We start from the raw sequence: 24,896 nt of genomic DNA, 5'->3' as shown, positions 1-24,896 counted from the left end.
CGAACCCTTTGATTGGCCCTATGTATAAATGTCTGCATGAATGGTTGTTTGTCTCCTTGTGTTTCGTGATTGGCTGGGAACTGGTTCAGGGTGTATCCCACCTACTGCCTATAATTAGCTGGGATAGGCTCCAGCCCTCATAGGACCCTCAGGAGGATAAGCAGCACAGAGAATGAATGAATGAACAAAAACCGTAACTCAGTGACTTTCAAATTATGAAAGTCAATCCTAATTATGACAAAACTACAAGTGCTATGTACTCCCACAGAAGCCCATCTGAATGTGAATAGATAGATGAGTCACTAGGTGGGGCCTTTGAAACAAAGGATGCATTTGGAGGAACATCCAGTGAATCGATGATGTTGAAGTGGACTCAACTATCATCACCTTAGCCTCTTCAACAACAAAAATTGAGTTGTTCAACCCCCTATTTATTTACATTAAATACCTTCAGTATATTATATTAATGTTATTTTGGTGTAGAGCTCCATATATCTATTTTAATATATTTTTTGTTGTTGTTGTTTTTTTTCAAATCTATTTTAAAATGTCACTTGATTGATGAAACCCAGATGTACAGTAACACACATACACACTTAAATGACTCAGTGAGGTTGACTGAGGCCATTTTTTCTGTTGCCTCATGTCTTGTTGCCGCGGTAACCATTTCCAGGAATCGAAGTACTGATGTCAGTGTGATGGCTGCATATGTGTGTGTGGTTTTTCAGCCCAGCCAGTCCTTCTGAAGCAGCAGAAATTCAGCCGAGAAGCCTACGTGGGCGAGAGCATGGTCCTATCCTGCAACCCGCCACAGAGCTCCATTCCTCCGCATATCCACTGGATGGACAAGAGTCAGTTTAAACATCATACTCAATATAAAAATATATAACAACGCTGGGGGTAGGGGGTGGTTGTAAATAAAGGTTAAAGATAAGTTTATAATCAGGCTCTAGGTTAGGTGTAGGAAAACCGTGCAGTTTAGGATTGTTGGTTAGGGTTTAGAAGTGAGGAGAAGGATTTAGATTTAGGTTTATTCCGAACTAAGAGGATGGGATTGGGGATCAAGGTTTGTGGTTAGGTTTGACTTTGAGCAAAATTTTCCTTGCCCTGCCTTTATTCCCAAGAAAACACATATATTGTATTTTTTTAAATATGGGTTATTATTTTATTTATTTGTTTAAACAAGAGAAAAGAATAAGACTAAATTACCCACACACACAGCCCATATATTTTTGGATTGATTGATTGATTGATTGATTGATTGATTGATTGATTGATTGATTGATTGATTGATTGATTGATTGATTGATTGATGTAATGTAAAATAGGCCCTAATGCCCATATAAAAAGAAATTTCTCCATTTGATAAAAAAATGTTTTTTCTGTTTTGTTTTTTGTTTTCTTTTCTTTCACAATTGTTTCATAGTGTCTAAAACAGATATAGTAAAAGTGGTGCTTTCTTTACCACTTCACCATATGACATTTGTCTTGTCTTGAAGCTCAGGAAACTGGGACACCACATTAATAATTTTTGTTCTTGCAGTACAACTCCCCAGAAATCTCAATTTTGTCAAGCTGAAATCACTTTGCAACCATCTCTCTCCAGCTATTGGCCTGTATGTAGTACAATATGCACAATGATCAGATGTTTGTCATAGAAACTAGGATGAGGAGAAAAGTGCGAGATGTTTGGTTCGTTTGATCAGTGGCGTCAATAGGGGTCCAAAATAATTTGTGTTAGGATTACCTGGGAGAGGAGAACAGTTTATAAAGGAAATAAAGGTCAGAAGGGGTCAAAGATGTTTGAGATAAGAGTTAGTACTGTGATAGAATTAGGCTTGGGCTTCATAGTAGGAGGGAGTTAGTAGGTTTTGGATTATGATTTAGATTTTGGGTTAGGCAAGCAAGAGAATAGGATTTGTAGTTAGTTGATGACTGAGAAGTTGCGCGGGTTGAGTTTAATGTTTAGGCTTAGTCCTGAAATGAACTGTGGGCTAGGGGTTAGGATTTGTGGTTAGTTGGGGGTCAGAGACAGTTTAGGTTTAAGGTTCAGGAAAAGACAACCTTTGAAATTGACTAGGATAAAGGGGTAAAGTTTGGTTTTCAGATTAGGGTTCAAATCAAATTTGGAAGTAACTCAGTTGTAGTGCCTGTAGTTTTCAGGGTTTGGCTAAGCAACAGTTGGCTAAGAACGGATATGGGCCGTTAGGTGAGTGTCATATCAGTTTGAATTAATTGTGCCTTGTATGCATTTTCTTTTTGCAGAAATGGTGCATATCAAGCAGAGTGACAGAGTGACAGTCGGCCTCAACGGCAACTTGTACTTTGCTAATCTGCTCAAGAGCGACAGCAGAGGGGATTACATCTGCAACGCCCAATACACAGCAGCTAGGACCATCCTACCCGACACCGCCATCGCCCTTACCGTGCTGCCCAGTGAGCACACACCCACACACACACACTACCCACTGTTTTGCTACAGTTATGCACTGTATTGGGGCAGAATGAAAAATATCAATATTTACAATACAGTATTCTTTCTTGGTTAAAAAAACAAACAAACAAACAAAAAAAAAACAACTGCCGCGCAATTTATCATTATACTTACCATACCTTTGTACACCAGTTACGCGTAAGGTAGAATATCAATGGGCAATGGAACATATAGTTATATAGTGTTGATTAGATATCAGAATACCCCATATTGCTATTACATCGAAATCGACATGTCACACACACTTGAGGGGTGGGGAAGGATTTTAAAATAAAACAAAGCTCCAAAATTATCTCTTTCTAAACAGTTTGGGGAGCAACTAAATATCAAGATACAAAAACAAAATGTCATCTTTAAACCACAGAGCACTTCTTAAGGATTCGCTGTCCGACAACCCTAAATTGATCAAGGAGATGAGTGTCATTAGGTCTTTCTCTGTGTCTCTCAAAGTGTGATACAAGTACCACCATTGGTATGTGGGCTCTCTCTAGCGGCATGAGAAAACGTGACTGAATTATACATTCAAATGACCTTTTTTTAAACCCATCAGTGCATTTATCAAGTTAAATTGAGTTATATTAAATTTAAACTACCAAAGATGCTTAGTGAATGTTTCAGAACTGTTTCTTTTGAGATTTATAGGAAAAACTTAACTAAATGTTATCTCATTTACCAAATTCCTAAGGTACATGACCTTTTATTTCTTGATTTTTAAGCGCATGGTGATTGTAAAATTTAATAAAACCAGTTCCTTTTTTTCCTGAACATTTTGGCCTACTACCGGTACCCATATGTATTTCAACTCATTGACTGCCATTGACAAAGCTAGACATCCAATTTAAATGAACTCGGAGGAACTGCCGTTATCCTCTTCTAGACAAAATGGATTTGGCGTATAGCGCCACAAAAGGCAGCAATTAGTTAATATTGGCCCTGATGGTGGTACTTGGAGATCAAAGTCATCTTTATGGTCGTGTTTTTTTGTAAAATATTTGCGAACACCTGCTCTACATTAGAAACTAGGGATACTACAGAATGTCAATATTGCCATGTGCAGACGAAAAACAAGCACAACTAAAGGCACCCATGGTTTGAACAGGTCTTACATTAACAACTTGTGACTGAGTGACAAAATTGACTGGTAGGTGTTACTTTTATGAATTGATTGGAAGATTGATTTATTGGCCACATGTGATTAAATAACACAATCTTTTACCCAGCTAACGACGTTGGTCATGGCAAACCGCCTCACATCTTCCACAAAAGCGGTTCCCACTCATCAGTGTTAGCGCTCCGTGGCCAAAGTCTCACCTTGGAATGTATTCCTAAAGGCCTGTAAGGATATTTTTTCTTAAGTCAATTGATTCAATAATTCAAATTTTTTCTTCATGTGTACTTCCTGAGCATTTTCGTATTCTTCTCCTCAGTCCGACTCCAAAGGTGGAGTGGAAGAAAAAGGATGGCAACCTGGATGAGAGTGGCGGACAACCTGAACATTACAACCGCTGGCTCTACTTTGACAGCGTCAGTCAGAGTGATGACGGCGAGTACGAATGTCGAGCTTTCAACACGCACGGCTCCAGCGTGCACTCCTTCACAGTCACTGTTGAAGGTCAGACACACATTGACATCATTTCAAATATCTCAAATTACCTATAACAATAAATACCAAAGCAATGGATAAAGATACTTGCGGAAAAGACTTCCCGTAACATCTGCTAACAACCTGGGCTGAACGTTTAAATAGCTGAAACAGTCGACTCTGCACTCCTTTGTCACATTTCCTTGACAAAAATTGAGACTAATTACAAGTAGCCCTTGCTCATCTTGGGTTATGTCTGGGCAATACAGAAAGTCTAAAAATGCACATGGATTCCACAAGTAGGGTTTTTTTTTAAAGAAAATAGCTGAGAATGTTTAGTTGTTGTTGTTGTTGTTTTTTTTTTTACAGAAAAATGTGTTTATTGATTTCCTTGTGTTCTGTCAATGTAAAATGATGCCTTGTTCATTTCCATGTAAAGCTGCACCTTATTGGGTGAAAGAGCCCCAAAGCCTGCTCTACGCACCTGGTGAAACCGTTCGACTGGATTGTCTCGCTGAGGGCATTCCGACGCCAAAAATAACCTGGAGCATCAATGGTCAGCCGCTCCCAGGTATGATGTCAGTTGCCTTCTTCCTCCCTAAACGTTTTTGGGGTCAACGCTTATGTTTTAGTCGAGAAAGTGCTCATTCCCACCATTAGACAAGCATTTCCCTAACAGCACATATCAGCAAATCATGTTTTTTTCAATTTACTGTGTGAAATCCATCTGTTGTTGAACAAAAGATTATTCTGGTGTATTGTATAAACCTTGGATGCACAGTTTGTTTGTACCTTCTGCCATCTAATAGACGAGCTCCCTGTATGTCACTGGCATAGCAAAATGAACAAAGATACGGATTATCTGTTTTAAATAATGAGCTTGCCAGCCAAATACGTTAATTTGCGGTATGTTTCTCTGACACTGGCCTGGAGAGCAGAGGAGTCAGAAAAGGAACGTTCCCAAACATGCCAATAAAGTAGGAAGAATACGAATGTCCGAGTTGTCAGTCATCGTTCTTATTTGGTCTCCTCAGCGGTGGACAAAAACACACGACGCAGCGTGTCAGGCGGTGTGCTGAAGCTGAAAGATGTCTTGTTGAATGACACGGCCGTGTATCAGTGCGAGGCTGCCAACAAACACGGCACCATCCTACTCAACGCGTACCTCCATGTTGTTGGTTTGTCTTTCAAAAACACTGGATATGATTATAAAGATGAAATAGAATAGAGTCCTTAATGGATGAGGTGTACATGGTCTTATGTGTGTCCCTTAGAACTCCCCCCTCAGATCCTGTCCTCAGACAGTGTCGTGTACCGGGTCACGGAGGGCGGAACTGTCAAGATGAACTGTGAGACTTTCGGCTCGCCACTCCCTCACGTTAGATGGTGAGTGCCTTCACTGTATCAGTGTTTAGATGAAGGCATATAGCAACAATGGAAAATGTGAATGGAAGGCACATAGCACTATGCAACTGCTGTAAACACCCAAAAGGTTTTTGTAAAATCTCCAGATGAAAAACTGTTAACAGGCATTAAAGTGCTAACCGTGCCTATGTATATTCAAAACATATCATTCCTTTACCATCAGGTTACAGATATCGATCAATTAAGTTCAAGAGAGCTGGGATGAAATCTGATGCCGGCAGTTATACAGTAGCTGCCCTAAAAAGCAGACCCCGATGATTTCCTCATTTTTTTGCGATCATTGTTTTTTGCCCTATTGGTGTTTTATGTGTGATGTGTGTAATGTAATATACTTTGTATAATGTTCTGTACAGTCATTGAAGATGAATTTCACTGAAGCGGCTAGTAAATCTAAATCTAATCTTTTTCACCAACTCATAGATATACTTTTATTTTATTTTATACTTTTATTGTGTTCCATCAGCCTAATCAATCTCATGTTTTCCTCATGATCTAACTTGTTGTGGATTCAAGATTCTGTACTACTAGGCTGTATTGGCTGAGTGAAATTGTGTTGGTTCGTTCCACTCAAATGGATCTACATGAACTCTGCTTTATAATACACTTACGTTGCTAATTAGTAGAGGTGTGCAAAATTTCCGATTCTTAGATTATTCGCGATTCGGCCGTGGAAGATTCGAGAACGATTCACAAACATCCAAATTCCGATTATTGAAATATGCCCAGTAAAGCGGAAGTACAACATACTCAGTGCACCGCGCGGTCTTCGTAAACGGCCGCCATCTTAAAGCAGTAAACTTCCCTGCAATGCTGTTGTAGCGAACCTTCCAAGCAAACCTAATTAACTTTTTATCTAAAATACTCCTAAATCGGTAAAATATTGACTTGAATCTATCTTTAAAATAGTTTTAAAACTTTCACATGTCAAAAGTAGACAAAAGGGAAATTATGGAATAACGGGAGCAATTTTAACAACTTTAACGGTTGATTCACAACATTAAATTAATTGAATGTAGTTTAAAGCTGCTGATACAGAATGGGGACTGGAGTTTTTTTATTTAATGTTATTTTTGTATATTTGTTTACTGCTATATGTTAACTTGATACTGAAATAGTAGTTTGGTTTAGCCTGAGAGTATTTTTGAACAATTTTGGAACTAATGTACAAAAAATTTGAAAAAAAAAAAAAAGGAGGGGGGTGCATCAATAATCGTTTTATAATCGAATCGGAGCCTCTGAATCGTAATCGTAATCGAATCGTTAGGTGCCCAAAGATTCCCAGCTCTACTAATTAGTACCAAAAAAAAGTTCTACTCGCGGTTTCCAGTCATTTTTTAGTAATTAGTGTTTTTGTGTCGGTCTTTTTTCCCCCCGTGGCGCAGTGATATTGATACGGCGGAAAAGTATCATCAGTGTGTGAAGCTGTTTTAGGTCATCTGCACCAATAGAGCCTACCCACGTACCACGTGCTCGCTGTATGGTTCCGCCCACTTGTCCGTCATTTTGACTCTGTATTAGCATTGTTTTCAATTGATGGCGGAATTTAAAATGCATTTCATGGAAGACCCGGTGCTTTCTGATGCCGCAAACTCACTGGATCTGTTGCATAAAAGGCGTTATGTGGAAACGCTTCGTTCTATACAGTCGCCAGATCCATATTTGATGCCAAAATCGATGATTTTTGACCGGCTGCCTTCACCGTCTCTGCCTGACCCTGATATTTACAACTATCTTGTCCACACAAAATCAGCCTATTCTCACGAAAGTTTGAAAAACTTTAAGAGCTAGGAGGCTTATAAATGCTACGTTGCTGGTTGGGTGAAACAGGTCCTCGTACATGAAAATTCGGCAGGAATCTTGTGCTCGGAAGGTGAGTTACGAAATTTTCAATTCAAAATCTTTTGTTCTTGCTAACATCCACTGTCAAGTCTAATGTATTTCATGTCATTTGTCAATGGAGCTAGGGCTTTTAATGTTTATATGGTTTAGCGATAGCACTCACTACATACATACGTGTATGTTGTCGGCGATTAGCCTAGCAATGATCTTAATTGTGGTTATTTGTCAGCCCCGTAGACGAGGCCAGTTTCTTTCACTTGGTACCAGCTAAATATTATTCAAAAAATAACGATGGTGGAAGAAAGGGAAGTCACAAACATCTTGAATTTGAAACTATGTCGTACTACGTAGTATGTTGTCGGCGATTAGCCTAGCAATGATCTTAATTGTGGTTGTCAGGCCAAAACCCTTTAAATATATATTAAATGCATCTTACCGGATATAAAATGACTACTACATAGTCTGTGGTGATTTTTTGGTGTCCAGTTTTCACGTCGAATTGCAGCCGTCCATTTCGCTCTCCTCTTTGGATCCCTCGGAATACGGTAAAACTTCAAGTCTCTCCTTCCATCTTCTCTCTAAGTGCAACCAACAGCCACACACGCCTTCACCATTTTGATTATTAATGTTAAGGAGCAGAAAAACACGCCGTAAATAGGAGAAATGTACGTAGCCGTAACAGGTTAACACTATGTTTTGACGGACAAGTGGGCGGAACCATACAGCGAGCACGTGGTACGTGGGTAGGCTCTATAGGAGACAATGATTGTTGCCATGGTTTCCAAAACAAACAACATGGCGTCGACCGTGTCTAGCTACGATACGAGTGAAGATGAACAAAAAATAAGCAAACCGCATTCGAAGTTTAGTCAAAAGGCATCGAAACGATGCAATATGCACCTCTCATCTGTCCAAGGGCAAAAAAGCGCAGTAATTCAGACCAAACGATGGGAGGCTGCGTGGCTGCGTCAGACAATGGCTTTCTGTCCAGGCTCCATCGAAGGATCTTGAAAACTGAAAACTTCATAAAATGACAGTCAGATACAAAAGACTTTTAAGTCTTGACTTCACAACTTAACTTCATATCAGAATTCCCCCAACCCCCATTATTATTCACAACAAAAGGCATGCGTGTGGCTTACCTGTAGTCAATGTCGTTAAAAATCCCTGTCGACACATTTTCTTTGACAGAGCCTGGAGAGAAAGCCATTGTCTGACGAAGCCACGCAGGCTCCGACCATTTGGTCTGAATTCCTGCACTTTTTCGCCCTTGGACAGATGAGAGATGCATATGGCATCGTTTCGATGCCTTTTGACTAAACTTCAAATGCGGTTTTCTTATCTATTGTTCATCTTCGCTCGTGTCATAGCTAGACACGGTCGACGCCATGTTGTTTGTTTTCGAAACCATGGCAACAATCCTCATCTCCTATTGGTGCACGTGGCCTAAAACAGCTTCACACACTGACGATACTACTCTGCCGTATCAATATCACTGTGCCACGGGGAAAAAAAGACGGACATAAAAACGCTAATAACTAAAAAATGAATGGAAACCGTGAGTAGAACTTTTTTTTGGTACTAATTGGCAACGTATTGTATATTATAAAGCAGAGTTCATGTAGAACCACTTGAGTGGAACGAAATCCATTTTCTAAGCACTTTTTCCATGGTCCCAATACAGCCTATACACTTTTTTCTACACTGTGGACTGCCAACATTCTGAATATTTTTTTCAAAGTAACACATATGGTTCTTTTTATAGGGAGGGACAGGATTTGGCACCCCTGCTGTCAGATCCTCGTGTTGCCCTTTTGACCAACGGCACACTAGAGTTGTCCGGTGTGGGTCCTAGCGACAGTGGCATGTACACTTGCTTGATCAAAAACACCAACATCTCCATCAAAGCTCACCTGGAAGTGTTCAGTGAGTGTCACCAACCTCAACCTCACCAACCATTTTTGGGGACACTATTTGAAATTGTGTTCAATGTTATTAATCAAAGCATTTATTAATAATTCGCCTAATTTTTCAGAAATCAGAAATGGAAAAAAGAAAATGTTATTGTTGTCCTTTTGTTTCTTGTCAGACAAGACGACAATCGTGACCGGCCCGCAGGATGTGCGGGCACTCAGAGGGGGAAACGCCCTGCTGGACTGCCACTTTGGAAAAGATGCCCGGTTGCTGCGCTTCCAGATTGTCTGGAGGAAAGATGGCCAAAAACTTCAGGAATCATTTCCTGATGACAAGTAACAACAATCACACAATCACCTCTCTGTCGTTGGCATCTGCTGAATCAACTACTTAAGCACTCTGTAATACCACTGAACCACCTGCACACCTTTAGCATCAATCTAGTAGCACCAAAACAACTAACTAACAATGTTTTATTACCAATTTTCATAATCACCCCGGTTTGGGCTGTTATAGTTATACAATAAACACATTTTGATGAAAATGAGATATTTTAGTGAGTGAGTGGGTAACAGAGAGTCTCCATAACAATAACTAGTGTTGTCTCAGATTACTTGAAAAAGTAATTACTCATTACGCAGCAATCACTGATTACGCCTCAAAAAATGAATTCTAGTTACTTTACTGATTACTTTATTATCAAAGAAACTAAGTTACTTTAAAAGTAATTTATTGGTTATTTTTTACCATGTTTTTCTCCCTTTGCTGCCTCAACATAAGAATGATAACAGAAAAATGTCATTACATGTAATTGACTTTCCGATAATTGAATTTAAAGGGGACGAGCGGGACCGACGACTACCCGCCTTTGCAACAGCAAAGCTACAAAACGGCCGCGCATGTAGTGATTCCAACCTATCGCTGGAACCATCCAGAATGAAGGAAAAATACTGACATTCATTCATGGACACACACAGATCGACATTCCTTTGCACATCTCAACAGGTAGCTGCACTCGGCTCGAATGTGCACTCGCCCTAGAACATGCCTTTCACAGTCCCAAAACACTAAGCACGTTTGACTCGAGACCAAAACCTGATGTAAAAATGAGTGGTTACCACGGAAACAAACATGTGGCAGGAACCTTTTTAACATTTCCTAATCAAAATGCTTTTTGTACATAACTACAAATTCTTCAATCTACATACATTATGAGGCAATAACAAAATAGTAACACATAGACACTAAGGAAACTAACTTTAATCAGTTTAGCCTACTGGTTTGAAAAAATGATTACTAGATTACTTAGATTACTCGTTACTGAAAGAAAGTAATCTGATTACAGTGACGCGTTACTTAGTAACGTGTTAGTGACAACACTGCCAATAACACATGGGAAAACGTTTGCCATTCTGGTGGTACTTTAGTTGAGAAGTTAGCTCCTTTGTCTTGCATTTCTGAGAAAAGTTTAATTAACTCCTGCGTTATCCAATGAAGTTGGAATATTGTGATATACTGTATGTTCATGAAACAGTACTATAGCATGTTTATTTATATGAAATGAGTTGGTATTTTAATGAATTAATGAAACATTTAACTAGGGGTGAAAGTGGGCCAGAACGGTCAGGAACGCAGTTCCGGTATAAGATTCAGAGCCGGAACACAGTTCCGGTATAAGATTCAGGGCCGGAACGCTGTTCCTGTATACGGTGCTTTGATTCCGAAAATATGACGGCAACTGTCAAAACGCTCTGTAAAAAAAAATAAAAATACAAAGCTGCTACACATGCATTTCATCTCCAAGAAGAAAACAATCTACCAACATCAGATTTACATACACAAGTGTTAACAACAAGCATAATTAAAGTGCTTGTGTAGCATAATCTGTTTCCACCAACATTTATTATTGATTTTATTCCACGGACGGCATGGAGGTTTCCCCAGCTGCTGCAGTTAGCCGAGTCTGACGATGATGAGTCACGTCAATGTGCGAATGAAAGCAGCAAAGCAAAACGCCTGGACTCATTTATCCGTTTCATTGGCTGACATACTGACATGTGATCACCAGAGATAATTAGCTCTGATTGGCTCAAATGTGCATGTTTTCTGAAACAGCAAAAAAATAAATAAAAGGGCAATGCAACAGAAAATGGATCAAATCTTTAAGAGCAAGCAAAGAGTTAAGGAGGCTTATTTATCATATTTAGTTTTATTTGCTCTGATGGGGAGGTTCAGAACATCTTAGCTGTCGATGTGCACTTTGGACTTATATTTGTTAATTTATGTTGAGCTACTTATTCATTTCCTTATCATTTAAAAAAGTCAATGTTTGCGTGATCATCAAAGGTCATTAGTACTTATTTTTCTTAATGTATGTTACTTATATCTTTATTATTAAAAAACACAACAAAAAGTAAATGTTTACATTATCTTCCATTTTAATATACATCCCATGTTCTTAAGTAGTTAAAATTGAGATTTGGCATTTAGTATGTGAGGAAATGAGGGAAAATAGAAATTAGGAGATGGATTTTGGTGTTATAACAGTTTTTGTTAACTGTTATTTTGCAAATCATTGAAAAAAATACAATTTTGAATGAAAATCAGTTTTTGTATGGGTTATAGAAATAACTGACCAAAACAGTTTTCTTTGCATTTTAGTATTTTTGACCCCCCCAACCCCAAATAAATAAATAAAATTTCTTGCTCCATGGCGACCTTCACGTCGGGGAGTTCCGGCAAGAAATTCTAACCACTTTCACCCCTGCATTTAACATTAAATTTGCATTGTGAATAATGTCAATGACACTTGAAATACGTAGTTGATCCCTTAACATCATTAATTGTTGTCAATTGTTATCAATAGTTTTAACCATTTGATGTATTTTACATGTACTTAGTTTAGTCTAAGGTTTAACCCTTTTGGGCAACTACAGAAACACTGTTCATGTGCTTGTGTGTGTGAATTTAGGTATACTGTCTTCTCAAACGGAACATTAAAGGTGACAGATGTCCAATCAGAAGACAACGCGGCATATTCTTGCGAGGTCATTACAGAACTGGATCAGATGACCGCCAGCGGCTCAATCACAGTCGTAGGTAAGTACTGTGTAGCAACCTGCTGTTACTGTATGTTGCAGTCAAATGGGTCCATTGTATTATTTCATATATATTCACTGATGAATAATAGTTGTTGAAGTTTTTTTGTTTTTTTTTCCTTAATTTTTCATTTATTTGTTTACTATTGTTATGGATACTGGGTCAAACTGAGCCATTAACATTTTAATAATTTTATTATTTTTGTAATTTCAAATACAATACCTGTTACTGCAGTAACTTTTTCTTTGGAAATCTGAAGGCGTTCTTAAAATGTTGTTTTTAATAGTTCATCAAAAATAAGAATTTTCTAAATGTACTTTGCATTAAAACCAAGGGGAAAACATTATTGAGAACGAATAGGTATGTACAGTATGTGGTCACTACCATCATTGTAATTTAGTGATCACGTACAGCACAGGTGTCAAACCGATTGCAGAAAGGGCCAAGTGGGTGCAGGTTTGCTTTCCAACCAATGAAGAGGCCACCTTTTCACCAATCAGATCTTTTACATGTATAATCAGTTAAACTTTGTCAGGCGCTGCTTGTTTCAGCAGGAAGTTTATTGGTTAAACTCTTTTCACGGAATCGGTTGGTACAAAATCCAGCACCCACTTGGCCCTTTCTGGAATCGGTTTGATACCTGTGACGTACAGGCTTCTATGATATACTGTATCCTAGGGTAGGAGTATCAAACCGGTCCTTAAAGGGCTGCAGTGGGTGCTGGATTCCGTTCTAACCAATCGAGATGAATACCTTTTCACTAATCTGGTGTCTTACAAGTGTAATCAGTTGACTGCACTCAGGTCCTGCTTGTTTTAGCAGAAAACTCATTGTTTCAACTGTCTGTGCTGGATCTGTTGGAACAAAGTCCAGGACATACTGCGGCCCTTTGTTAAATTTGTTTGACACCCCAGTCCTAGAGTGTGGATACTTGACTCAGCAGTCCTATAAATCATGAAAATGGAACTTCAGTTGTGTTGGATGTGATCATAAAATCAAAAGTAAATTCATCGTAGTTTCACATTGGACTCTTAGCTCATCCAGACCCCCCTCAGGATGTGACTTTGTCTGACGTGAAAGATGACACTTTGACCCTCAGCTGGATCCCGGGTCGCTCAAACAACAGCCCCATCACAGGTAATGCTCATACCATGAAGAGTCAGTTTGAGTCACGTAATCCACCGTGCTCATGTGAGCAGAGTTTATCGTGGAGGCAAAGGAGGAGCAGCACTCGCAAAGGCACAACAGTGACACTTGGAGGTGGGAGGCGCTGAAGCGGGTTCCTGCCGACTTTAACCACCTGCAGCTCAGCCTGCACCCTTTCTGCACCTACACCTTCCGTGTCATTGCCGTCAACCAGATTGGCACCAGCGAGCCCAGCCATCCCACCCCCCACCACAGCACTCCCCCAGCGGGTAGGAGCTCCCTTTTTCATTGCACCGAGACAAAGACAACTTCAAATGTCACCAATTTTTTTTGTTGCATTACATTGTTGACATGAAATGGTAAACTGTATTACTAGTGTTGTAACTCTTAAAACCAGTCTTGGTCTTTTATCAGTCTCGACCATACGCGGAGTTTCAAATTATTTTTTTGAACAGATCGCGTGACTAGCACCTTAGACGGTCATTTGCTTTGCTTAGCCAAAACCACTTGAGAACTGAAGAGACAAGATGGATATACGTAATTTTTTAAAACCTAAGCTTTTAAAAGCGACAACTACTACTGAACAAGAAACAAGGATTGAAAACGTGGACAATGAAACGCCAGAGAGCACAACCAAAATGGTGAGCGGGGTTTCAAATTGCCTCACTAAAGACGCTAATTGTACAACAGAGCCACCACCGGTGTCTGGCCAATATAGTTACCCTCGTCAAAATTTTGTGTCCCCTGGCCGGGGAGCGCATACACACACACATTAGTTATGAGTTATGTCGACTTAAACAATTAATTAAAGCCAGAAAAGAACCACTGTTATATATTTTGGACATCAACATTTATTAAACTGAAGAAACTCCATTCAGACTTGAATTACAGTAATAACAGTTATAGGTCATCCTACAAGTAAAACAGGGCCCTTTTTTTTTTTTTTTTTTTTTTTTTTTTGGGTGGGGCATGTTTTAAAACCTTGTACATAGCTACATCATAAGAACACGGAATTCAAGCAAATTAGGGGATCCGCCTAGGTGATTCAATTTTTGACGGGGGTAACTACTTTGGCACGACGCTCGTAGGTGTACCATATTCAATGGATGACGATCTTTGCGAACCCCCCCGGCCCAAAAGTCAAACTCCGCCAATGGTCTCGACTACCAAAAGTTTTGGTGTTGTTTGATGATGATGGCAAAAATTGGTGTGACTTAAGTTTTAACTATACTAATGAGATAACAACTATAAACATGTATCTGCACTGAAGAGGTCTGTACATTTCAAGTTCTACCTCAAATTTCACCCAAATGCTCTTAAAGTACATCATCATATCATAGTAGTGGTCACTGGTAATTTTTCGTGTGTGTTTTTTTTTTATTTTTTATGGGGACTCAATAGGTTTACTTTGATGTGCCGTTTTGTTTCAGTACCACGCAACAACCCCACCAGTGTTCGCAGTGAATCCTCCGACGCGGGAACTCTTACTATCTCATGGGGCGTAAGTATGAGTATGCCATCATGGATCTCTGCGCCGAATTATTGCTTACATTAGGCTACTATTATTCAATAATAACTAGCAAATTACACACAGAAAAGATGGAAACGAGGACTGGACAAAACCAGCCTTTATGCAGACATACTAACCACTAAAGAATTCAATTCAATTCCATTTTATTTGTATAGCCGTATATCACAACAGGTTTGTCTCAGAGGGCTTTACAGAGTTTTAAAAAAAAAATGTTTATCTGGCTGAGCAGCTGTTTGTAATTTCAAAAGGTTATATTCTTTCAGAATTTCAAAAACAGAGTTTTGGTAAATGAATTTTAGCGCAATAAACCATTGAGATCCCCTTTGAACCTTGCATGACTTCAGGAAATGCCGAGGCGATCGCATAATGGCCAAGACTTCCAGTACAAGGTGCTGTGGAGGAAGGCGGGGGGCAAGACTGACCGCTGGAACCACGGCTATGCCAAGTCGCCACCCTTTTTGGTCAACGACACAGGAACGTACATACCATTCGAGATCAAAGTCCAAGCTGTAAATGCGCTGGGTGAAGGACCTGCTCCAGAGGCTGAAATTGGACACTCGGGCGAAGATGGTACATGGAAACAAACCTTATAATTCATCCAACTCCGTAACTGTGTAACTAGTTCAGCCTACATTGCCATTCTTAATGCATGAGAGCCCAAATTCCTTGTTTCAGTTCCAGAGGAGTCTCCAAGCGGGGTCGTCGTCCGGGTAATGAACCGTACAGTCGCCGTGCGGTGGAACGAAGCACAGAACGTCCGTGGTCTTCTTCTGGGCTATAAGGTACCACATATGAGTTCATATTTAAGGGTTCATATATACTACGGGGTTCAGTAAGAACCAATAGTGGGCTGCACATTAGATGCCTGGGCCCTCTGTGGGAACCAACTACAGTCTCTAAAGCAACCTCTTCATAACACAATTATCATGTTGCAATTAGAAGCTATGATTACTATACTGAAATGCAATCTAGTATTATGCCACTGTGCCATGTACATCATCTGGAGCAGTTCAGAAAGCATGTAATACCTAACAACATCTTATTTTCTTTTCAAGAGTTAGGAGTTGTGAGAGCACATCATCTTTTTCTATAAAAGTCAATCTTCGGCCTCCTCCCAACACCGACTGCCCTAATATCCTAATACTGAAATCTAACAGCGCAACAAAACAAATACTCAAAAAAGAGTCTTGTTGTCAAATGTGCTACTGTATTTTTATAATTATGAGCCACACCCACCAAATTCCACAAGAAATTGGTCTCTTCAGATATAAGCCACACTGGACTATTAACTTCAGGTGTCCATGTTGTAATATGGTATCTTTACACCGAAAGACATGTGGCCAGTAAACCAATAAAAATCCATAAATAAACCAATTCTCATGTCTGTTAGCACATTCAAATAGAAATATGACTGGGTCACCATTGATAGGCACAATACATCTGATTCAGATTTATATCAAGAGGCTGGGTCCCGAGGGAAGACGTGTCCGGCGGTCCCCGGGGGAGGTAAGCCATCTGCAAGAGGGAAACAAGCACGAGGGAAGATTGGACCAAACAAAAGAAGATGACAAGGTGGTGGTAGTACACGGCATGAAGACCGCCACAGAAGTCACGGGTTTGCAGCTCTTCTCCCGCTACGCCATTTCCATCACTGCCTTTAACAGCAAAGGAGAGAGCCCAGCTTCTCCGGACGTCCTATTCAGCACCCCGGAAGGAGGTGGGTCTCTGATAGAGGTCTGACTTTTCTCGGATCATCAGTTATTCAACATTTAAGTCTTGTGGTCTTCATGCAGTGCCCGGCCCACCAGCGTCGCTGCTGTTTGAGAGCCCTTCGGAGAACTCAATGTTTCTATACTGGAGCCCCCCACTTCAAACCAATGGAATTCTCCTGGGATACAAGGTGTTGTACCAACAGGGTAAGAATTCATTCCAGGAAGGTTGAACCTTCTGTGCAGCAGCCAAGTAGTAGCATTTGAACCTTTTCCAAACTTTATTATATACCAGTAGCTTAATAAAAATAATAAAACATTTTATTTTCAGGTCCCCTTTAGGAAAGTCAAGCTCACTGTACAAGTTAAAAAGTAAAAAGTTAACATACACACTTAAAGATAAAACTCATAAGAACAGGGAATTACAAAGTAAGAATAAGGGAATTGTGAGGAAGAATAAGCCTGTCTGAATAAATATGTTTTAAGCTGTGACTTGAAGGTTGTAAGAGTCCAAAATCTTTGAAGGGTCAGGGAGGGTGTTCCAAAGGCGGGGAGCTGAGTGAAGGTTATGGACCCCATGGAGGCCATATGGGCAGGTTGGATAGTGAGTTGATTAGATGAAGAAGATCTGAGGGTGCAGATGGGAACATTGAATAAGGAGGAGGTTAGTGAGATACTGTGGGGCCTGGTGGTTTTAGGCCCTGAACCTGAAGGTTAAAAGAAGGATTTTGTAATTGACACCGAATTCAATGGGAAGCCAGTGGAGTTGCCACCAAACGGGTAAAATGTGACTCTTAGGGAGGTCTTGTGATGATCTGTAAAAAAATAAAAAGTTAGTAATCGAGGCAGGATGCGACAAGGCCATGATCCAGATTTGCTGTGTCCTTAGGTGAGATAAGAGTACGGAGACGGGAGATATTGCAGAGGTAAAAATACGTGAGAAGTTGTTCATTTTAGATATGGTGGATTTATTGCCAAATAAATGACGTTCAGTTTTATTGCTGTTGAGTTTGAGACAATTGATAGAGGACCAAATACTTGAAAACAGTCACAGAGGTGAGTGGTAGGGAGGATGTAATTTAGTGTACAGATAGAGCTTGGTGTCATCTGCATTTCAATGAAAGCGAATGTTGTATTTTAGAAACCCTGACCCACGGGGATAAGATAGATGATAAATAGTAGGGGTCCAAGAACCAAGCCTTAGGGAACACCAGAGGAAATGGGAGAAGGATGAGATGTAAATTATTACTGAATAAACTAAGTACGACCAAAGAGGTATGAAATGGAGTGTGCCACAAATGATGATGGAAGTTGGTCTATGATTTAGGATGGAGTGGGAGATGGTATCAAAAGCCGCAGTTAAGTCAAGGTGGACGAATATAGAAAGGCCAGAATCAGGAGCTGTAATAAGGTCCTTGGTGATCTCCAACAGGGCTGTTTGAGTATTGTGTAGTGAATGAAAACCACATTGAAATTGGTCACAAAGGTTATTGTCAGAGAGATGAGTATGGAATTGCATTGCAATAACATTCCGAAGAACCTCTGATCGAAATAGTAGATTGAAAGTTGGCTGTAAATGATTGAAATCATTTGGATCTGAACCAGAATTTTTTTAAGTGTTGGGTTAGCTGAAGCTGATTTGTAGGGTCAAGGGACATGACCAGAAGTAAGTGAAGAGTGAACAAAGTGGAGCTAGGTGGTTAATGGAGGCTTTGATGAAACTAGTTTGCATGGCGTCAAACAGAGGGTTGTTTGAAACTATTTAGTGTAGAAGTTAAACGTTAGGTGAGCAGGGCAAGGAAGATGGAAACAAGGGGGAAGCGCATATAGTTAGATGTTTGTGAATATTGACAGTTTTGTATTACAAAAGTCCATAATTGCATTGCAGTATCCTGTTGAGTATTCATCTTAAACCATAAATATTGCATAAAATATCATCCCAAAACACTTTCATATACAAACTTATCTTAGTGTAGAAGTTAAAAGTTAGGTGGGTAGGGCGAGGAAGGTGGAAACAAGGGGGAAGCGTATATGGTTAGATGTTTTTGAATATTGACAGTTTTTGTATTACAAGTCCATAATTGCATTGCAGTATCTAGTTGAGTATTCATCTTAAACTCTAAATATTGCGTAAAATATCATCCCAAAACACTTGAATATACAAACTTATCTTATTTTGATCTCAGAAAAAAAAATAACTGCTGGCGGAAAGGGCATGGAATATACAATGTTGCATCTCCCTCAAAATACCAAATACTACAAATACTTTCTTATTTTTCATTCCTATGTTTTTTATTCAGTGACAGTGATTTTTTTTTAATGTTCTCTAAAGAATTGACTACATCAATTTATCGTAGATGATGTTGGCATTATGCAGGAACAGTACAAAATTATGTTGATAACCATAAACCATTAAGTATTTTAACAAATAGCTGTTTGGGATTTTCCACAGTAAAATAAAGGTGAATATGGGATTTTTTTTTTAATGATGAACTAGTCTGCAAATACCATTGGAGTTCGGTGTCCATATGACTCTGTTTGGTCTCTGCATAGAGGTGAAGAGCCGAGACAGTCCTGTACAGATAGAGATGATTGGTGATCCGAGCATGACTCACCGTCTGCTGGAATCTCTGGACCCCCAGAGCTACTACACCTTCCAGGTGATAGCCCGTACTGCCGCTGGGGACGGTCAGCCTATCACCAGGAGGAATGCCACCCTTTTTGACGGAGGTACATGCATACATGGCAGTGGTTCGAATGTTTTTATCTGGTAGATTGAGTAATGAAAAAGCTTTGGACCATTTGGTCCTAAATTATTTCCAACAAGATTAGGCATTGGACTGCTTCAAGGTTCAAATATCTCTAGTAGGGCAATTGCCAATATCTTCGAAAGACCATTGAAACGCTCATTCCTAAAAATTCAAAGTGGGTAAGTTAAAGGAATTTTTTTTACAGCATTCTTTTTAAAAACAAATCTAACTATACCCTTTCCTGGATCACTAGCTCAAACACTTTAATAAATAGTAAAATGTGTGTGGTATTGTTGGAAAGGTGATCCCTAAAAATATGTAAAAGTTAATTGTATGCTTGCTTGAAATTCCATTAAAAGTTATGTCCAACCATAACAATCCTTGGCCTGAAGAATCTGATGGGTTTTTTTTTTCTTTTTTTCCTTTTTATTGTTCTCATTAGTTACTTTCTCTCAGAGGAATTCATGCAAATTGGTGTTTTCTTGTTGGGTTTGCAGCGCGGACGAGCTAATGTTCACATAGTCTTTTCTGTTTGCAGTTCCACCGGCAAATATTAATGTCACTGCTGACAAGACATCACTCAACCTGAGCTGGGTACCTGGAGAGCGTGAGAGGAACCATGGTTTTCATATTGATTTCCTCAAGAAGAGTGGTTAGTGAGAAAAATGTCAAAATAATGATCTGAATAAGAACTGCTGCTTCGGTCACACCTACCGAATTTCTGTTTGGCAGTGGGAGGTCAGTGGGAGGAGTCGGAAATTGTGAACTCGTCGCAGGGTTTCTACTCGCTGACAGGTCTTCAACCAGGAACTGAGTACCATCTTGTTGTCATGCATGGGAACAACACTCAATGGGAAGCCGCAAGCTGGACATTAGGACCAGGTATCCAAGCCATTCATTATTAAGCATGTCGGCACAGAGGCGTAGCTTGGTAGGCGGGAGGGGGCAGCAGTGCGGCGTCTAGGGGGCCCCAGTTTTGGGGTCTCCCTCTTTTACAGTGAAGACATCAGGCATGCGCTGCGGAAAGGTAGTGATGAAACACGCAATGACAATAAACTATTTTATGACTATTTTATTGTATTCTACTTAGCAAGACGCACCCATAAAAAAAAAAAAGAAAGCACTCCGCCACATCCACAAGGCTTTTATGCGATGCCTCAGAGTCCACTGTTAGTTCAAGAACTGATAGCAGGCTAACATACTAATAGTTGGTTTGATTATTATATCCATCATCATCTTAGTACGGAATACTTTACTATTTTGAATGTGAACTGACCAAACATAATATAATGCTAAAATGCTAATTGCATTGTTTGGCGACCAGGCCCATCGGAAGTGAGCGGTGGCTTTGCCACTCGAGGCTGGCTGATCGGGCTCATCAGTGCCATAGTGCTGCTCATCCTCATCCTGTTCATCTTGTGCCTGATCAAGCGTAGAAAAGGTGGCAAATATGCTGGTAAGGACAAACATTGAATTGATGTCTACTGCTTGCGTTCCCCAATGACATGACCTCATGTTTGTGGTCGCCGGTGCAGTAAAGGACAAGGAAGAAAAAGAGGTGGACTCAGAAGCTCGGCCCATGAAGGATGAAACCTTTGGAGAGTACAGGTGGGTTTTCAGTGCTCAAAATTATGATTATCCCATCTTTCCTCTTGAACTCATCCTTGCTTTTCACTCTTGTAAACGCTTCGCTGGCAGATCTTTGGAGAGGTGAGGAACTTAATGCATGCTATTTCGATGTATGTATATGCTGTATATACACATTGTTGTCCCAGATTACTTGAAAAAGTAAATTACTGATTACTCCTCAAAAAGTAATCTAGTTACTTTACTGATTACTTTATTATCAAAGTAACTAAGTTACTTTAAAAGTAATTTGTCAGTTACTCTTCCCAATTTTTCTCCCTTTGCTGCCTCGACGGAAAAAATTCATCGCATATAATTGAAGTTTTCAGATCAGGCTTTAACTTCAAGTTAGCAGGGGTTTAGTTTGTCGATGGAGTTGATTTCAACCACCATTAACTTGCGCTAGCTCAGCCACTCCGGAGCCCTGAAACCAACAAATAACTGACAAACTGCACGGAATTTGTTCAAAAGAACTCCAACGACTAATTAAACCCCTGCTTACTCGAAGATTTAGTCTCATGTCAAAAATTCTGAACTCCCCCTTTAAAATAAAGACCTACCCATTTAAATGCTGTCTATAAAAGTTGTAAAGCAATAAAACAAACAACAAAAACAAATAAAATGAACAAGAATCCTACAAAGTATTTCATAATGCATGCAGTATAGGCCAAAAGTTTGGAGACACCTCAAGGGTGGATACTTTGAAGAATGTAGAATATAAAACCTGTTTTCAAGTACATAATTCCTCATGTTTATTCATAGTTTTGATATTTTCAGGTGTGTCCAAACTTTTGACCCGCTCTTTTGCCCCCCCCCCCCCCCCCCCCCCACACACACACACAGTCACACTCCGCCTATGGTGACAAACTATAACTTTAAAATGTACATAAAGGCTGGTTACAAACTGTAAAAGTACTGGCTATCTCGTTACCTGATAGCTTTGTTTCGATTTTTGTCGCGTTGTGCTGTAATTCCAAGTGGTTCCTTGAATTAGATGTAGAGTTATTAGCGGTCGACTGCCCTTTTGAGCCTGCGCAAAGTTTGCGACGCACAGAGATATTTTTGGTCATCTTTATTGGAGAGAAATGTGAAGTCATGGCTGTATGTCCAATAAGCAAATGCAGCCGTTTGTGGTTCTTCTCCTATGTCTTCCACTGTTAGCGTCCTGAGAGGTAGCCAGTTGTTTGTTGGCCGCCAACAGTGCTCATAGCATGCGTTTTTTTCCCCCCGATGAGAAAATGTGACATCCGATGTCCCTGCCAAACTCAATAGCAATATTTTCTATTCAGATTCTCTTCGTACATGACTACAGTATTCTTTATTCTACATACACCACGAGGAAAAAAACAAAATAGTAACGCACAGACACAAACTTTGATCAGATTACTGGCTTCGAAAAATGAACGCGTTAGATTACTCGTTACTGAACGAAAGTAATCAGATTACAGTAACGCGTTACTTACCAACGCGTTACAGACAACACTATATATACAGTATTTATATTGCAATATCCTTATAGGTCTGGATTCCTCTTGTAGCCCTTAACTCATTCACTGCCCATGTCAGTTCTATACATCAAATCCATTTAAATTGGGAAGACTGGCATTGAGTGATCATTTTTCCCTGCCATTCAAGACGATAGACAATCGAACAATCACTGCTAACCCCCCCATTAAAAATGGATTGGACGTCTATCACTGTCAATGTCGGTCAATGAGTTATACTTTAAGAAATATCTTAAAAAACAGATTTTTTTTTTTACCCTATTCCAATCCTCTGTTCAACAAAAGAAAGTGGAAGGGTCTGTCCTTCAGTCCTTTGATTTTTCTGAATGCACCCCTTGGAGGAAAACGTTTGGACAACACTCAGTTAAACTGCTGGATCATTTGGAAAAAAATCCTACATCCACAGGAGAATCCCTTTGTCCTGTTACATATAAACTATCATGAAACTACAAGAAAACATGAAGATGATAATTTCCATAACTGATGGTGTTCCCTCCTGTCATCTCGCAGCGATACAGATGAGAAGCGTTCGGAGAGCCAGCCATCGCTATGTGGCGACAGCAAGTTGGGCAGCGACGACTCATTGGCTGAGTATGGCGACAGTGTTGACATCCAGTTCAACGAGGATGGCTCCTTTATTGGCCAGTATAGCGGACGGGCCCCCGCCCCTACCGGGAACGAAAGCTCCGGCCCTGCCTCCCCGGACAACGCAGTGCCGCCTCCCCCCATCGCGCCGTCCATGTCAAGCATCCTCAACCGACCCAGCTAAACTCTCGCCCACACACTCACTGTCTGAATACATTCCACACGTTGATGCAGAAAAGATGTTTTCACCGTCTTTCTCCTTTTCTATGCCACGTTTCAATATACATTTAAATACAGATACACACTAAATCACCAAAACATTTCATCTTGGAAATTTAGTGTGTTTTGGAGCATTCCAAGATGGACACTTTCCATTAGGATTCATTAAAAGCTTTGATATAAACCCTCGCCATTTGCGGGTGGCGGCGAAAAGGCCGCGCAACATTTAGTGAGAAACTGCAAATATTTGAAATTACACAATAATAGTTTAAAATTCCCGCAACTGTTATTTAAAATTGTAAATATCATACAAACTATTATCCGAGCACTTGAAAAGCTGCAAAAAAATTACCCTGAAATATAAATGTCTTAGATTTTTTTTTTTTTTTGGGTTAAATGCACAGCAAAGAACAAACATACACATGCGCCAAAGACTCCCGCTTATAATCCAGGCTAAACATATCTGTTCCCTGCCATACAAAGAGCTCATGCTCTGTGTCGTGAAGCATTAATTTGGCACACATCCTCGAAACTAATTACAACGCAAAAGTGTGTTTGTGAGTTTATTCTTTGGTTTAATTTTATCGAACAGCTGATCAGTTCCATGAGGGGATACTATGCAATGAGAAAATACTAGAACAACTGTTTCCCTCTACAATCCCCTAATATCAAATCTTCAATCAACTATCATTTTTATCCAAAATTGTGAATATGGATCCTTGTTTGCCTGTACGTCCTGACTGGCAACCAGTTTGTGTACTTGTGTGCCGAGGTGGACTTGTAATAAATGATCTGGGATAGGCATCATAATCCAAATTATGACAAACTCTATGGTAAAATGTGGTGGATTCAGAGAATTCGGAATTTAAATCAGCCTGTGAAATTCATGGTATACTTAGTTAACATATATATATATATATATATATATATATATATATATATATATATATATATATATATATATATATATATATATATATATATATATATATACAAAAATATTTATTTTTGCTTTGTTTCTGGCAGAGACTGCCAGAAAGTTTTTTTTTAACTTGTTAAAAAATTGAGTCTTTTTCATGATATTAATCAGATCCTCATGGTCGTTAAAGAGTTTTTTTTTTAGTTCATATTGGGGACCTTTGATTTTCTACTGCTTTTCCTGTGAGGCTGCTTAGATCAAATCAATTACCAGTGTGTTGTTTTCTTGTCATCCAAGTTCTGTGTACCAGACCTAACTGCCGATGTAGAAAATTCAAACTGATCTCTGGTGAATTTCCCCCAAAGCTTGCTGATTTCCATGGAAAGTTTCCAGCTTGAAAATGTTCCACAAAGATAGGAGTGGCAGTGGGAGACATTGGGAATATCCTTACTGTAATGTCACGTTGTGTCTGCTTGAAAGCGGCCATTTTAAAACACGTGTGTGTGTGTGTCTTTGTCTGTGTCTCTGTGCAGCACGTGGCTTTTTTAAAGCA

General features: G+C 39.6%; 1 protein-coding gene across 4 annotated transcripts in view; it reads left to right on the top strand.

Annotated features, from left to right (window-relative positions):
* The window catches only part of LOC130911825 (neural cell adhesion molecule L1.1-like), a 53,200-nt gene extending 28,852 nt beyond the window's left edge, over positions 1–24,348 (top strand). For 3 of the 4 annotated variants that reach the window (XM_057829402.1, XM_057829399.1, XM_057829400.1), the window contains 24 exons: positions 729–851; positions 2,266–2,436; positions 3,715–3,829; positions 3,922–4,106; positions 4,516–4,647; positions 5,111–5,254; positions 5,351–5,462; positions 9,106–9,266; positions 9,430–9,589; positions 12,226–12,353; positions 13,389–13,490; positions 13,553–13,768; positions 14,930–15,000; positions 15,375–15,600; positions 15,706–15,812; positions 16,480–16,747; positions 16,824–16,946; positions 19,293–19,469; positions 20,028–20,141; positions 20,222–20,371; positions 20,814–20,945; positions 21,025–21,097; positions 21,188–21,199; positions 23,131–24,348. In XM_057829402.1, the coding sequence (XP_057685385.1) occupies positions 729–851; positions 2,266–2,436; positions 3,715–3,829; positions 3,922–4,106; positions 4,516–4,647; positions 5,111–5,254; positions 5,351–5,462; positions 9,106–9,266; positions 9,430–9,589; positions 12,226–12,353; positions 13,389–13,490; positions 13,553–13,768; positions 14,930–15,000; positions 15,375–15,600; positions 15,706–15,812; positions 16,480–16,747; positions 16,824–16,946; positions 19,293–19,469; positions 20,028–20,141; positions 20,222–20,371; positions 20,814–20,945; positions 21,025–21,097; positions 21,188–21,199; positions 23,131–23,389 (3,461 nt within the window). In that variant the 3' untranslated portion in view covers positions 23,390–24,348. The remainder of the gene's footprint in view (positions 1–728; positions 852–2,265; positions 2,437–3,714; positions 3,830–3,921; positions 4,107–4,515; positions 4,648–5,110; positions 5,255–5,350; positions 5,463–9,105; positions 9,267–9,429; positions 9,590–12,225; positions 12,354–13,388; positions 13,491–13,552; positions 13,769–14,929; positions 15,001–15,374; positions 15,601–15,705; positions 15,813–16,479; positions 16,748–16,823; positions 16,947–19,292; positions 19,470–20,027; positions 20,142–20,221; positions 20,372–20,813; positions 20,946–21,024; positions 21,098–21,187; positions 21,200–23,130) is intronic. The other variant, XM_057829401.1, reaches the window with a different exon arrangement.
* Positions 24,349–24,896: the final 548 nt, after the last annotated feature.

The sequence above is a fragment of the Corythoichthys intestinalis genome, chromosome 2 (genome assembly GCF_030265065.1).
Source record: "Corythoichthys intestinalis isolate RoL2023-P3 chromosome 2, ASM3026506v1, whole genome shotgun sequence".
NCBI classification, from domain to species: Eukaryota; Metazoa; Chordata; class Actinopteri; order Syngnathiformes; family Syngnathidae; genus Corythoichthys; species Corythoichthys intestinalis.
The sequence above is the reverse complement of the archived record's forward strand: the minus strand, read 5'-3'. Positions and strand labels throughout refer to the sequence as shown.